The sequence below is a fragment of the Heliangelus exortis genome, chromosome 2 (assembly GCF_036169615.1).
Source record: "Heliangelus exortis chromosome 2, bHelExo1.hap1, whole genome shotgun sequence".
Lineage (NCBI taxonomy): Eukaryota > Metazoa > Chordata > Aves > Apodiformes > Trochilidae > Heliangelus > Heliangelus exortis.
This window is the reverse complement of record NC_092423.1, coordinates 150,925,202-150,940,611: the sequence shown is the minus strand read 5'-3', so window position 1 is coordinate 150,940,611 and position 15,410 is coordinate 150,925,202. Positions and strand designations below refer to the sequence as shown.

General features: G+C 58.7%; 1 protein-coding gene across 17 annotated transcripts in view; it reads left to right on the top strand.

Moving 5' to 3' along the window:
• The window catches only part of HSF1 (heat shock transcription factor 1), a 74,883-nt gene that overhangs the window by 24,313 nt on the left and 35,160 nt on the right, over positions 1-15,410 (top strand). For 13 of the 17 annotated variants that reach the window (XR_011724675.1, XR_011724673.1, XR_011724677.1 and 10 more), the window contains exons 3-4: positions 3,095-3,231; positions 7,783-7,911. Coding sequence is in view for 11 of the 17 variants with exons in the window: in XM_071738585.1 (XP_071594686.1) it covers positions 3,095-3,231; positions 7,783-7,911 (266 nt within the window). In the remaining 6 variants the exon portion in view is untranslated. The remainder of the gene's footprint in view (positions 1-3,094; positions 3,232-7,782; positions 7,912-15,410) is intronic. The other 4 variants (XM_071738578.1, XM_071738579.1, XM_071738586.1 and 1 more) reach the window with 1 other exon arrangement.

Sequence of the window (15,410 nt, the reverse complement as noted above, 5' to 3'; positions counted from 1 at the left end):
CCAGTGACCCCAATGCCAGGAGCCAAAACCACTTTTGGAACCCCATCCAGTCCTCAAAGGGACCCCCAGCTCTCCCCATCCAGTCCTCAAAGGGACCCCCAGCTCTCCCCATCCTCTCCTCAAAGGACCCCCAGCTCTCCCCATCCTCTCCTCAAAGGGACCCCCAGCTCTCCCCATCCTGTCCCTCAGGGACCCCCAGCTCTCCCCATCCTTTCCTAAAAGGACCCCCAGCTCTCCCCATCCAGTCCTAAAAGGGACCCCCAGCTCTCCCCATCCTGTCCTCAAAGGGACCCCCAGCTCTCCCCATCCTGTCCCTCAGGGACCCCCAGCTCTCCCCATCCAGTCCTAAAAGGGACCCCCAGCTCTCCCCATCCTGTCCCTCAGGGACCCCCAGCTCTCCCCATCCAGTCCTCAAAGGGACCCCCAGCTCTCCCCATCCTCTCCTCAAAGGGACCCCCAGCTCTCCCCATCCTGTCCTCAAAGGGACCCCCAGCTCTCCCCATCCTGTCCCTCAGGGACCCCCAGCTCTCCCCATCCTGTCCCTCAGGGGACCCCCAGCTCTCCCCATCCTGTCCCTCAGGGACCCCCAGCTCTCCCCATCCTGTCCCTCAGGGGACCCCCAGCTCTCCCCATCCTGTCCCTCAGGGACCCCCAGCTCTCCCCATCCTGTCCCTCAGGGGACCCCCAGCTCTCCCCATCCTGTCCCTCAGGGGACCCCCAGCTCTCCCCATCCTGTCCCTCAGGGACCCCCAGCTCTCCCCATCCTGTCCTTCAGGGACCCCCAGCTCTCCCCATCCTGTCCCTCAGGGGACCCCCAGCTCTCCCCATCCTGTCCCTCAGGGACCCCCAGCTCTCCCCATCCTGTCCCTCAGGGGACCCCCAGCTCTCCCCATCCTGTCCTCAAAGGGACCCCCAGCTCTCCCCATCCTGTCCCTCAGGGGACCCCCAGCTCTCCCCATCCTGTCCCTCAGGGGACCCCCAGCTCTCCCCATCCTGTCCTTCAGGGACCCCCAGCTCTCCCCATCCTGTCCCTCAGGGACCCCCAGCTCTCCCCATCCTGTCCCTCAGGGGACCCCCAGCTCTCCCCATCCTGTCCTCAAAGGGACCCCCAGCTCTCCCCATCCTGTCCCTCAGGGGACCCCCAGCTCTCCCCATCCTGTCCCTCAGGGGACCCCCAGCTCTCCCCATCCTGTCCTTCAGGGACCCCCAGCTCTCCCCATCCTGTCCCTCAGGGGACCCCCAGCTCTCCCCATCCTGTCCTTCAGGGACCCCCAGCTCTCCCCATCCTGTCCCTCAGGGGACCCCCAGCTCTCCCCATCCTGTCCCTCAGGGGACCCCCAGCTCTCCCCATCCTGTCCCTCAGGGACCCCCAGCTCTCCCCATCCTGTCCTCAAAGGGACCCCCAGCTCTCCCCATCCTGTCCCTCAGGGACCCCCAGCTCTCCCCATCCTGTCCCTCAGGGGACCCCCAGCTCTCCCCATCCTGTCCCTCAGGGACCCCCAGCTCTCCCCATCCTGTCCTCAAAGGGACCCCCAGCTCTCCCCATCCTGTCCTTCAGGGACCCCCAGCTCTCCCCATCCTGTCCCTCAGGGGACCCCCAGCTCTCCCCATCCTGTCCCTCAGGGACCCCCAGCTCTCCCCATCCTGTCCCTCAGGGGACCCCCAGCTCTCCCCATTCCTGTCCCTCAGGGACCCCCAGCTCTCCCCATCCTGTCCTTCAGGGACCCCCAGCTCTCCCCATCCTGTCCCTCAGGGACCCCCCAGCTCGCCCCATCCTGTCCTCAGGGACCCCCAGCTCTCCCATCCTGTCCCTCAGGGGACCCCCAGCTCTCCCATCCTGTCCCTCAGGGGACCCCCAGCTCTCCCCATCCTGTCCCTCAGGGACCCCCCCAGCTCTCCCCATCCTGTCCCTCAGGGACCCCCAGCTCTCCCCATCCTGTCCCTCAGGGACCCCCAGCTCTCCCCATCCTGTCCTCAAAGGGACCCCCAGCTCTCCCCATCCTGTCCCTCAGGGACCCCCAGCTCTCCCCATCCTGTCCCTCAGGGGACCCCCAGCTCTCCCCATCCTGTCCCTCAGGGACCCCCAGCTCTCCCCATCCTGTCCTCAAGGACCCCCAGCTCTCCCATCCTGTCCCTCAGGACCCCCAGCATCTCCCCATCCCATCCCTCAGGGACCCCAGCTCTCCCCATCCTGTCCTCTCAAAGGGAACCCCCAGCTCTCCCCCATCCTGTCCCTCAGGGACCCCCAGCTCTCCCATCCTGTCCCTCAGGGGACCCCCAGCTCTCCCCATCCTGTCCCTCAGGGACCCCCAGCTCTCCCCATCCTGTCCTCAAAGGGACCCCCAGCTCTCCCCATCCTGTCCCTCAGGGACCCCCAGCTCTCCCCAGCTGTGCTTCAGCAGCCAAATGTGCCCTGGGCAGCTCTTCCTCCCGTTAATGAGGATGAGAATGGAGACCAAGACCCCAGAATCACAAAACCCCAGACTGGGTTGGGTTGGAGGGACCTGAAATCCCCCCCAGTGCCCCCCCCTGCCATGGTCAGGGACCCCTCCCCCAGCCCAGGGGTCTCCAAGCCCCATCCAACCTTCAACACTGCCAGGAATGGGGTTTTTTAGAGGAGCACTGAGCTCCCTTGGGAATTCTTTGGTTTGGTTACAGCCTTTGCAGGTTCTCTTCTCCCTGCCCCACACTGTCACCACACATCAGCCTCCTCTGGCCTTGGGAGAGCAGCAGAAAGTGGGTTTCAAACTGAAAATCTGGAGAAGATTTGGAAAGATTTCTGAAATTTGGAAAGATTTCTTTGCACCCCAGGGCAGGGCTGGAATCCCCATCATCCCTGGAGGATTTTCCAAGCCCTGGAGATGGATGTGGGGATGAGGGAGATGGGGTGGGGGTGGCCCTGGCTCAGTCTTGGTGATCTCCAGGGCTTTTCCCCTTTTTCTGATTGATGAGCTGAGGGTTTCCCTCTCCAGGGGAGGGATTGGGGTGGTTGGGAAGCACAGGGACAGAGGGCTGAGGTTCTGCTGCCTCCAGTTCCAGTTTCACCCCAGTTAAGCCCCAAGGTAAGTTTTTTTCTGTGCTGCTCTGGTTTCAGATGGCTTCAGGAAGGTTGTTCACATCGAGCAGGGGGGGTTGGTGAAGCCTGAGAAGGATGACACTGAATTCCAGCATCCCTACTTCATCCGAGGGCAGGAGCACCTCCTGGAGAACATCAAGAGGAAAGTGAACAGTGTAAGTTCCTCCCACACATCTCCCTCTGCATAAACACTTCCAGACCAGAGGGCTTGAAATTTTTTCAGATTAAAATCTCTCTTTTTGTTCATGGATTTATTTTTTTTTTTTATTTTTTTTACTCTTTTTTTCCTAAGACAGTTTCCAGCCTTAGGCTGGTTGGTGGCACTGCAGGTGCCCTCCCCTCTCTCTCCAGCAGAACCAACCCAGCCAAAAGTGTTTCCTGAGTGTGGGGAGAAGGGTGACTGCATTTTCCCCCTCATTTTTCTTTTCCTCACCAATCTGGGGGAGCTCAGCTCGGGGGAGCTCTGTGCACCCTCCCTGCAACCTGGGCTTGAACCCCTCCAGGGAGGGGGCAGCCACAGCTTCTCTGGGCAATCTGTTCCAGAGTCTCAGCACCCTCCTGCTGAAGAACTTCTTCCTAAGCTCCAGGCTCAGCCTCTTCTCCTTCAGTTGGAAACCATCTCCCCGTGTCCTGTCACTGGACACTCTGATGAAAAGTCCCTCTGCAGCCTTCCTGGAGGTTCCCTTCAGGGACTGGGGGGCAGCTCTAAGGTCCCCCTGGAGTCTTCTCTTCTCCAGGCTGAACAATCCCAGCTCCTCAGCCTCTCCTGGGAGCAGAGCTGCTCCATCCAGCCCCTGGATCATCTTTGTGGCCTCCTCTGGACTGGTTCCAACAGATCTCTGTCCTTCTGCTGCTGGGGACCCCAGAGCTGGGTGCAGTGTTCTTGGTGGGGTCTCAGAGGAGCAGAGCAGAGGGGGACAAGCACCTCTCTTGACCTTCTGGCCAGGCTCCTCTTGATGCCTCCCAGGTTAGGGTTGCCCTGAGCCCCAGGAGCACCCTGAGAGCTCCTCTTGAGCTTCTGCTCACCCAGCACCCCCAGACCCTTCTCTGGGGGCTGCTCTGCCCCCAGTGCTCCCACCACTCTTGGGGGTGAGCTGAGGGGGTGTTTTAGGGGGGGTTCCCCCCTCGGGATGACGTTGCCAGCTCAGGGCTGTGTCTGCAGCCTCCTGCTCCCCTGTTACCTGCTCAGGTCTCTTGCAGAGAGGCTCAGAGGGGCTCCAGCTGTGCCCCATTTCCCTCCAGCCCCCCCAGTAACTTCAGGCTGATGGTTGTGGGCTCCCCCCAAGCTTTGTCCTGAGCTGCAGAGGTGGTGGAGGCCAGGAGGGGGTTGGAGCTTTGGGGAAGTTTGGTGCTGGGAAGGGCTCGTCCTGGTGCTGCCATCGTGGCAGGGACCAGGAACCTCCTGGGGTTGTCCTGGGTCTGCTGGGTCAGTCCCTGAGGAACCAGGTTCTGGGATCTCTTGGGGATCTCCTGGGATCTGGCCTCAGAGGGACCTGGGTGGGCTGGAGAAGGTGGTGGCAAGGGGCATCTGGAGTGTCCAGGGGTGATCCAGGGGAGGTCCTGGAGCTGGGATGGAATAACCCCGTGGGATGGGATGGGCAGGGGACAACCTGGCAGCCACGAGTGTCCTGAGCAGCACCAACCCCATCTCTGGGGCCATCCGAACCTCCAGGCCCAGTCTGGGCTCCCCAGCCCAACCCTGAGAGACAGGAATGGGTCCAGTGGGGGACACCAGGATGGTTGGGATTGGGGCGTGGGACATGAGGAGGGTGCTGAGGGACACAGGTTGGTGGTGGCCTTGGCACTGCTGGGCTGGTGGCTGCTCTGCAGGGGGTTCTGGACAGTTTGGGTCCATGGGTGAGGTTCTGCAGGGGTTCTGGAGAGGAGGGATCCATGAGTGAGGTTCTACAGAGGGTTCTGGACAGGTTGGGTCCATGGGTAAGGTTCTGCAGGGGGTTCTGGACAAGAGGGATCCATGGGTGAGGTTCTGCAGGGGGTTCTGGACAGTTTGGGTCCATGGGTGAGGTTCTGCAGAGGGTTCTGGACAGGTTGGATCCATGGGGTGAGGTTCTGCAGGGGGTTCTGGATCAGGGGAGACCTCATCACTCTCTCCAACTCCCTGAAAGGAGGTTGGAGCCAGGGGGGGTTGGGCTGATATCAGTGGGACAAGAGGGCACAGACTAAAGAATTTTTTCCTAATATCCAACCTAAACCTCCCCTGGCAGAGCTTCAGCTCTGCCAGGGGAGGTTTAGGTTGGATATTAGGAAAGAATTCTTTGCAGAGAGGGTGCTCAGCCATTGGAATGGGCTGCCCAGGGAAGGGGTGGATTCTCCATCCCTGGAGATATTTCAAAAGAGCCTGGATGTGGCACTCAGTGCCATGGGCTGGGAACCACGGGGGGAGTGGAGCAAGGGTTGGACTTGATGAGCTCTGAGGTCCCTTCCAACCCAGCCCATTCTGTGGTTCTGTGATTCTATAAATCATAGAATTTATGGTGCTGGGAGTTGCCCTCTCCTGCTGCTCCCAAACAACCCAGATGCCACTCTCACTCAGCTCTGAAGCATCCCAAAGGTTTTCAGAGCAGGCAAAACCCCTTAGGAGGAGGTAAGGGAGATGTGGAGGAGACCCCAGAGCACAGGAGGGGGGCAGAAGGTGCTGCTGAGATGTGTCACCCCCCCTGTGCTGCTCTGCAGGTTGAGAGGCTCTGCCCTGGGACATGCTCTGGGTGTCATTTTTTTTTTTTTTCTCCTCAGGAAAACAGAACCTTCTGCTCACAATCTTGTGATAAATCTTCTGATGGGCCCTGGGGGTGCCCTACCCAGGGACAGGAGGTGCAGTTGCTGATCCTGATGGGTCCCTCCCAACTCAGCAGCTTCTGGGGTTCTCCTCAGCTGCCCTGACATTTGTAGTGGGAAGGAGGGAAGGAGGCAGATGGTTGGGATTTCCAGAGGGATCCAGTTCCCCTTTGCTGCCCTTTTTCTCCTGGATTTCCTTCCCAAATCAGCTCATGGCTCTCTCCTTTGCTTCCAGCTCTCTGCATCCAGCAGAAGCTTCTGGAAGTTTGCCAGAAGGAAGTTTTGTTTCCTGTCCTCTCTTCATCTCTTTGGCTGCAAAGTTTAGGTTTGAAAATTGCCATAAATCACAGAATCAGGGAATGCTCAGGGTGGGAAGGGCCTCTGGAGATGCTGGAGTCCAAGCCCTGGCACAGCAGGATCAGCCAGGGCAGCCCAGACAGGAACACATCCAGGGGGGGTTTGGAAGGCAGCAGAGAAGGAGAGGAACCTCATCTGGAGGTTGGGGGGGTTCAGGAGGGGTTTGGAAGGCAGCAGAGAAGGAGAGGAACCTCATCTGGAGGTTGGGGGGGTTCAGGAGGGGTTTGGAAGGCAGCAGAGAAGGAGAGGAACCTCATCTGGAGGTTGGGGGGGTTCAGGAGGGGTTTGGAAGGCAACAGAGAAGGAGAGGAACCTCATCTGGAGGTTGGGGGGGTTCAGGAGGGGTTTGGGAGGCAGCAGAGAAGGAGAGGAACCTCATCTGGAGGTTGGGGGGGGTTCAGGAGGGGTTTGGGAGGCAGCAGAGAAGGAGAGGAACCTCATCTGGAGGTTGGGGGGGTTCAGGAGGGATTTGGAAGGCAGCAGAGAAGGAGAGGAACCTCATCTGGAGGTTGGGGGGGTTCAGGAGGGGTTTGGGAGGCAGCAGAGAAGGAGAGGAACCTCATCTGGAGGTTGGGGGGGTTCAGGAGGGGTTTGGAAGGCTCCAGAGAAGGAGAGGAACCTCATCTGGAGGTTGGGGGGGTTCAGGAGGGGTTTGGGAGGCAGCAGAGAAGGAGAGGAACCTCATCTGGAGGTTGGGGGGGTGCAGGAGGGGTTTGGAAGGCACCAGAGAAGGAGACTCCACAACCTCTCTGGGCAGCCTGGGCCAGGGCTCCCTCAGCCTCACAGCAAAGAAGTTTCTCCTCACCTGGAGCTGGAACTTCCCATCTTCCAGCTTCAACCCATTCTTCCTTGGCCTGGGCACCACCCAAAAGAGACTGAGCCCTTCCTCTTGCCCCCCAGCCCTCAGCTACTGACAGACATTCAGCAGATCCCCTCTCAGCCTTCTCTTCTCCAGCCTCAACACCCCCAGGGCTCTCACTCTTTCTTCCCAGCAGAGATGCTCAAGGCCCTTCAGCACCCTCCCAGCTCTCCAGGGGACTCTCTCCAGTAGATCTCTGCCTCTCCTCAACTGGGGAGCCCCAAACTGGAGCCAGGATTCCAGCTCTGCTCTCCCCAGGGCAGAGCAGAGCAGAGGGGGAGCAGAACCTCCCTGGACCTGCTGGACACACTTTTCCTGATGCCCCCCAGGCCACCATTGGCCTCTTGGCCACCAGGGCACAGTGCTGACCCCTGGAGAACTTCTGCCCACCAGGACTCCAAGGGCTTTGTCTCCTCTCTGGAATTCTGAGGACACATCTTGCTGCTCCCTTGCCCACCTGAAGGTTTCTCTGCTTTCCCTTTCCCCTCAGCCCCATCCTTCTGATCCGAAAAGTGATTTATTTTTTTTTTTTCACCCAGACTGTGAGAGGATTTGATGTTTCCCATGAACAGAGAGCTCCCTTGGCAGGCTTTGCTCCTTTGTGGCCCAGTGGACGTTGTGGGGGGGGGATGGGATGGATTGTTGGAAGGTGTGGAAGGAGGAATCAGCTCTGAGCCCCCCTCTGTGTCCCCAGGTCTCCAGCATAAAGAACGAGGACATCAAGGTCCGTCAGGACAACGTCACCAAGCTGCTGACTGACATCCAGGTGATGAAAGGGAAGCAGGAGAGCATGGACTCCAAGCTGCTGGCCATGAAGCAGTATGTATGTGGGCTGGGTGGGCAGAACACCCAGGGGACTTTGCTCAGTGATTCCTCCCCTCAGCACCTGGGCTTGAAGAGCTGTGGCTGAGAGGAGGCTCCTTGCTTCTTCCTCTGCTCCCTCTCTCTGGGCTGCAGGGAGCAGGTTGGGCTTCAGGGGGTTCTCTGCTCCAGGTGAGGAAGGGGATGGGTGGTGGAGGAACCTTTGGGAGATGATTCAGAAGCCACTGAAGGGTTGGGGGCTCAGGCAGCAGAGCTCTGGAGGACAATTCTTGTGCAAGGTGTGGGTTGGAGGGGCTGGGAAGCCCCCAGGAGCATCCTTGATGCTTTACATCTCAACTCCCAGTCAAAGTGTGGTGCTGGCCTTTGCTCTTCTGGTTTTCTTTCCTCCCACAAAACTCTTCTGGGTCCTCAAGCCACTGGGGAGGACACCTCCTCTCCTTCTCTTCCAGTACTGTCTTTCCTCCTCTTCCTTCCAACCAGTTCAGTCCTAGAATCACAGAATCCTAGAATGGGCTGGGTTGGAAGGGACCTCAGAGCTCCTCAAGTCCAACCCTTGATCCACTCCCCCCGTGGTTCCCAGCCCATGGCACTGAGTGCCACATCCAGGCTCTTTTGAAATATCTCCAGGGATGGAGAATCCACCCCTTCCCTGGGCAGCCCATTCCAATGGCTGAGCACCCTCTCTGCAAAGAGTTTTTTCCTAATACCCAACCTAAACCTCCCCTGGCAGAGCTTCAGCTCTGCCAGGGGAGGTTTAGGTTGGATATTAGGAAGAAATTCTTTAGTCCATGCCCTCTTGTCCCACTGATATCCACCCAACCCCCCCTGGCTCCAACCTCCTTTCAGGGAGTTGGAGAGAGTGATGAGGTCTCCCCTGAGCCTCCTCTTCTCCAGCCTCAACACCCCCAGCTCCCTCAGCCTCTCCTCATAGGATCTGTGCTGGATCCCTTCACCAGCCCAGTTGCCTCCTTTGGACCTGCTCCAGCACCTCAATCTCCTTCCTGAGCTGAGGGGCCCAGAACTGGACACAGGACTCAAGCTGTGGCCTCACCAGGGCTGAGCCACTGGAGGTGGAATGGGGAATCCTGAGTCCCCCCCCCCCAGAGAAGAGCAGGACACCACTGCCCACCCTTACCTGATACTTCCCCATGCTGCTCCTACAGAGGAACGGAATGAACAGCCCCCAGCCCAGTCTGCAAGGGAGGCAGCAGGAGCCCAGTGCCCCCTGGGCTGGGGCTTGGATCCCCCCAAACCATTCCATGACCTGACTGCCCCCCCAGCACCAGGATCCAGCTAAAATCTGACCCTTGTGAGACTTGTGCTGGGATCCTCAGGTTGCCTTTCAGTTCAGAGGGTGATGGAAAGGGGGGGTGGGAGTGGCTGGTGCCACCCAGCACCCTCAGAAATCTGGAAGTTTTTGTATTTTCTTCATTATTTCTCACAAAGTGAATCATGGAATGGGTTGGGTCAGAAGGGACCTTGAAGATCATCTTAATCCAACCCCAACCCATGGTCAGGGACCCCTCCCCCAGCCCAGGGGGCTCCAAGCCCCATCCAACCTTCAGCACTGCCAGGGATGGGGCAGCCACAGCTTCTGGGGGCAACCTGGGCACCCAGGGGCTCAGCACCCTCACCCCAAACAATTTCTCCCTCCCTTCCTCCCTCCCTGCCCAAGATCTCCTCTCCATCTCCCCTCTCCCAGCTGCAAACCCTTCCCCCTGGGAGGCTCCCATCCCTCCAGGCCCTTGTCCCAAGTCCCTCCCCAGCTTTCCTGGAGCCCCTTCAGGACCTGGAAGCTGCTCCAAGGTCTCCCAGTTGGGGTCTCCAGGCTGTGTCCTGGCTGCTCCATCTCCTTGCTCCCTGGCCATGCCCTGCAGACCACTAGGTGGAGTGCTGGGAGCAGGGAAAGGAGCTCTCCAGGCAGCTGAGCTTCCCCCCTCCTTTCAGCCAGGGATTTATTGATTCACAGATAAAAATCTGATGCCCACACGTGGTCCCTCTCTGAGCTGTGCTCAGGCTCTGGTGCTGCCCCCACTGCCACAACAGCAAAGACCCAACTGGAGGGGCTGGGGGGGACTGGAGAGGGGACAGGGACAGGGGGAGGAAGTCCAGAGTGGGGTGGTTGGGGGGGAAGCACCCCACGGAGGTGCTGAGCAGGGCCTGGGGTGGGACATCCATCTGTAGGTTGTGAGAGCATAACAGAGCCATGGGATGGGGGGAAAGGGACCCCAAATCCCCCCCAGTGCCATGGGCAGGGACCCCTCCCCCTGCCCAGGGTGCTCCAAGCCCCATCCAACCTTCAACACTGCCAGGGATGGGGCAGCCACAGCTTCTGGGGGCACCCTGGGCACCCAGGGGCTCAGCACCCTCCTGCACCAGGACCTTTGTGTCATCTGCTGAGGCTTTGCACACCCAACCCCCTCCCTGTGTCACCATCTGTGCCAGGCAGGAGACCTTCCTGTGCCATCAGTGTCCTCCCAGCCACCCCTTGGTGACAGCCAGGTCAGGCTTTGCTCCCTGGGCACCACAAAAGGTCCCCACAGCACCAGCCCCATCTCTGCCACCACCAGTCCCACCAGCACAGCCACCAGTCCCACCAGCACAGCCACCAGTCCCACCACCAGCACCAGCACTGCCACCAGTCCCACCAGCACTGCCACCAGTCCCACCAGCACTGCCACCAGTCCCACCAGCACAGCCACCAGTCCCACCACCAGCACCAGCACTGCCACCAGTCCCACCAGCACTGCCACCAGTCCCACCAGCACTGCCACCAGTCCCACCAGCACAGCCACCAGTCCCAGCACCAGTACAGCCACCAGTCCCACCAGCACAGCCACCAGTCCCACCAGCACAGCCACCGGTCCCACCAGCACAGCCACCAGTCCCACCAGCACAGCCACCAGTCCCACCACCATCACCACCACCTCCACCAGAGCTGGTGCTTCTCGTTGCCACTTTGGTGGGGCTCGTGGCCACCCAGCCTTTAACCATGTTGGGTGCTGGGCTCTCTGCCCAGGGACCCAGGTGGTCACCCTGTTTCCAGTCGTGTTTCCAACCATCATGGCTGGAAAGGACCTTCAAGATCCATCAGGTCCAACCACAGCCCTACACCACCTGCACCTCTGAGAGGCAGGGAAAGCAGGGATGGTTCCACCTCTCCTCTACTGAGCTGCAGCCTGGGGCTGCTCCTGGAATCATGGAACCACAAAATCAGAGAATGATGGAATGGGTTGGGATGGAAGGGACCTGAAATCCCCCCCAGTGCCCCCCCTGCCATGGTCAGGGACCCCTCCCCCAGCCCAGGGGGCTCCAAGCCCCATCCAACCTTCAACACTGCCAGGGATGGGGCAGCCACAGCTTCTGGGGGCAACCTGGGCACCCAGGGGCTCAGCACCCTCACCCCAAAGGATTTCTCCCCCATCTCCAACCTCAATCTCCCCTCTCCCAGGACCATAACAAAGTTTCTTATCCCCCAAGCCACTCCAGTTTTCATCATCCTTTTTTCCTGCCTCAGAGTGTGCTTTGCAGGGGCTCCTCTGGCCCTGAGCTCACCAGGTGGAATTTGTATCAAGCTGCTTTGCTGGCAGAAAAGAAGTTTTATGGTCAGGACTTGTCTTCTGCTGGAGATCTTTGGAGCTTATTGAAAATGCAGCTGGGGAAGGAGAGGGAAAGCAGTTCTGGGGGGGGTTTTACTGGGTTGGATTGGACCTCCTCTTTGGCACACCCAATAGTAAGCCTGTAGTAAACACCATTTTATTGCCCAGCTGTGAGGAAACCTCCTCAGATCCCTGAGCTCCAACCCACCCCACCTCCCCTGCTCTGTCCTGGCAGGTGAACCACCCAGCCCCAGCCCAGGGCAAGCAAAATCAGCTCAGGCTGGGGCATCACACCCCTTCTTCTGCCTTCCCAGCAGCTCCTGGAGGAGTTTTCCTGAACGTGGGATCCCTGGAGCATGGAGGAATCTCCCCTGGTTCTGTTGGGTTCATCCGTGCTCTTAGTTTGATATTTTGGGGGCTTTTTTGTTGGTTTTTGGTGGGGTTTTTTTTTTTTTTTTGTGAGTTCTAGAGGGTTTTGGTTTTTTCTTTGCTTCCTCTGGAAAAACAGAAGTCCCTTGTCTTCTTCCAGGTGGTTTATGGGCCACTGGAGGCTTCTTATTCAAGTGAAAAAAAGGCAAACGAGCTACAGGTGGAACAAGTGTCTGCCCCATCCCAGAGCTTAGGGGAGGTTTTAGTGCTCTTTGTGTCCTTTGGAGGGAAGGCTCACGTTGCAGCAGGGTTTCTTTGCCCCTCTTAATAACCTCCTGGAGAAAGATATGCAAAAAAAAAAGAGCAAATCTTCTTAAATTTGGAAGAAAAGGAGGAGTTGCCTTTCACTCCTGGCACCGGGGTTGTAGCAGAGCTTCCATCTGCTCCCTGACTGCTCTGGGTTCTGCTCCCCCACTCTTCCCAGGTGCTTTTTTCTTTTTTATTTAACCCTCTGAAGATGTCTTTTTGTTGCTGGTTTGGTTTGTGGGGTTGTTTTGTTGGTTTTTTTCCCCCCTCTTTATCATGAAGTGAAATTTACTGGAGGATGTGAAGACAAAACCCTTCAGGCTGGGTGGGATAAATCACCCTGCAGCCTTGGGTTTGGGTTTTGTCCTCCAGACATCTTGTCCTGCAGCCTTGGGTTTGGGTTTTGTCCTCCAGACATCTTGTCCTGCAGCCTTGGGTTTGGGTTTTGTCCTTTAAACATCTTGTCCTGCCTCATCCCTGGCCTTCTGAGCCGTGGAGGGTCAGGGGTTGGTGCTGGCCCTGCAAGTGCCGGGGCAACGTTTGGACTCCATGATCCCAAAGCTCTTTTCCAACCTTCAGGATTCCATGATTCCAGGCCTAGTCTGGAATTATTCTTTGGGGCTCTCACCATCCACCTCCAGGCTGCCCAGGGAGGTGGTGGAGTCTCCATCCCTGGATGTGTTTTGGGGTTGCTCAGAGGTGGTGTTGGGGGATGTGGTTTAGGGGAGAACTTGGCAGAGCAGGGATGGGGTTGGACTCAAATCATCCCAAGAGGCTTTTCCAGCCTGAAGGATTCCAGGGTTCTATGATCCTGGCATTTCATGGACACCTCCAGGGTGTTGTTTGGTTGGCTGAAGGTTGTTTGGTTTTTCCAGAAGTGGAAAGGTGAGCAGCTGCTGCTGCAAAACTCCTCAGAGCTGGGGAACCAAGGCCTTGGGTGCAGGTTGTGGGGTTCCAGCAGGGAGGGGATATTGGTCCCCAGGGACAGGACAGGAGCTGAGTCTGTGCCCAGGTGGCCAAGGTGGCCACCAGCATCCTGGCTGGTGTCAGCACTGGGGTGGCCAGCAGGAGCAGGGCAGGGATTGTCCCCCCACACCTGGAGCCCTGGGGTCAGTTTTGGGTGAGAAAAGGGCCCTGGAGGGGCTGGGGGTGTCCAGAGAAGGGAATGGAGGTGGGGAAGGGCCTGGAGCAGAAGGAGAAGGGTCTGGAGAAGTTGTGAGGAGCAGCTGAGGGCCCTGGGGGTGTTGATCCTGGAGCAGAGGAGGCTGAGGGGAGACCTTGTGGCTCTCTGCAACCCCCTGAGAGGAGGTTGGAGCCAGGGGGGGTCGGGCTCTGCTCCCAAGGAACAAGGGATGGGCCAAGAGGAACTTTTGGCACAACTCAAGTGGTGCCAGGGGAGGTTTAGGTTGGAGCTGGGGAAGAATTTCTCCCTGGAAAGGGTTGTCAGGGCCTGGCCCAGGCTGCCCAGGGCAGGGCTGGAGTCCCCATCATCCCTGGAGGGGTTTCAGAGCAACCCCTGGGGATGTGGGGATGAGGGACATGGGGTGGGGATGGGGTCAGGGTTGGACTCCAGGATCTCCAAGCTCTTTTCCCACCCAAACAATCCAAGGATTTAGCAGTTTTGGTCCCAAGGGTTCCTCTTTTGGGAGGCAGGAGCTGCTGGTGGTGTCCATGCTGGCTTCTCCCCCCCCTTTCCCTGCTGCTCGGGGCAGGAAGGGGAAGGTTTGGGGGGTTCCACCTCTTCCTCGTGATTCATCGGCTCCGCTGGAGCCCTGGGGGAGCCCCGTGGATCCATGCACTTTAATTTCAAACAGATTGTTGAAAGCAGCCAGGGAGCCACCACGTCTGCACCTGCTTTTATGGCTTTCCCTCCAACCTTTGGTCCAGGGATTTCTCTTTTCTGGGGCTGAGGGAGCTTCCTCCCCCCCTCCTCTCTCCCGGCCCCGCGCGCTTTCACGAGGCCCCCGCCGCTCACAAAGGCTTAAAAAGTTTTTAAAGAGCTCCCTCCTGGCGACCATAAATCTGGAGGAGACTCGAGGCCTTGGCCTCCTGCAGCCCTCAGCCCTCTCCACCGGAATGACTTTTCCCTCTGCCAAACCCCATCCCCACTAAATCATCCTCAGACCCTTCCCCTCCCGCCCGCAGCTCTCTCCGTGGCTTTCGGGCCTTCCAAAAGCAACAAATCCATCCTGGCCTGACACCCCCTGAGGGGGGGGGAGCTGCACTTGGGACCTTTGCTGAAAACCTTGAAGCTCCTGGGCGTGGGGTTTAGGGGGAAGCTGAGCAGGAGCCAAACAGAGCCAGGGAGTGATGTCCAAGTTGAGCTGGAGCAGCCCCGGAGCAGGAGCCCTCCTGGCCCTGGGAGCTGTGCTCAAAACCTGCTGAAAGCCAGAGGGGAGGGGAGCAGCTCAGAGGCTGGGGAAGGGGTTTGCATCCTGCTCCTCAACTCAGCACCTCTGAGGGGGAAACTGCTTCATCCCAGGGCTCCATCCCCAGGATCTGCTCCAATCCTGGGAAAAACGAGGCCCAGGTTGTACAGCAAAGGTGTAAAACTCAGCATCAGGGAATGGGTTGGGTGGAAAGGGACCTGAAATCCCCCCCAGTGCCCCCCCTGCCATGGCCAGGGACCCCTCCCCCAGCCCAGGGGGCTCCAAGCCCCATCCAACCTTCAACACTGCCAGGGATGGGATGGGATGGGATGGGATGGGATGGGATGGGATGGGACAGGACAGCCACAACCTGGGCCAACAGGAGGCCAGCTCTGCTCCCAAGCTGGGGCACAAGGGGCTGAGGAGGAAGAATTCTCTTTAGGGAGGGGATTTCTAATGTAAAACTTGGGTTTTGAGAAGGATTGCAAGCAGAAAAGTCACCTTAAATCAGAGATCTATTGAATTCCAGGTTGAGAACCCTGTAGGGACCCTAAAGATCATCAAGATCCAACCCAACCCATGGTCAGGGACCCCTCCCCCAGCCCAGGGGGCTCCAAGCCCCATCCAACCTTCAACACTGCCAGGGATGGGGCAGCCACAGCTTCTGGGGGCAACCTGGGCACCCAGGGGCTCAGCACCCTCACCCCAAACAATTTCTCCCCCATCTCCAACCTCAATCTCCCCTTTCTCTCCAAGTTTTAACCCATTTCCCTTGTCCTCTCCCTACCCCCCCGTGTCCAAAGCCCTCCCCCAGCTTTCTTGTAGCCCCTTCAGATATTGGAAGGTTGCTCTGAGCT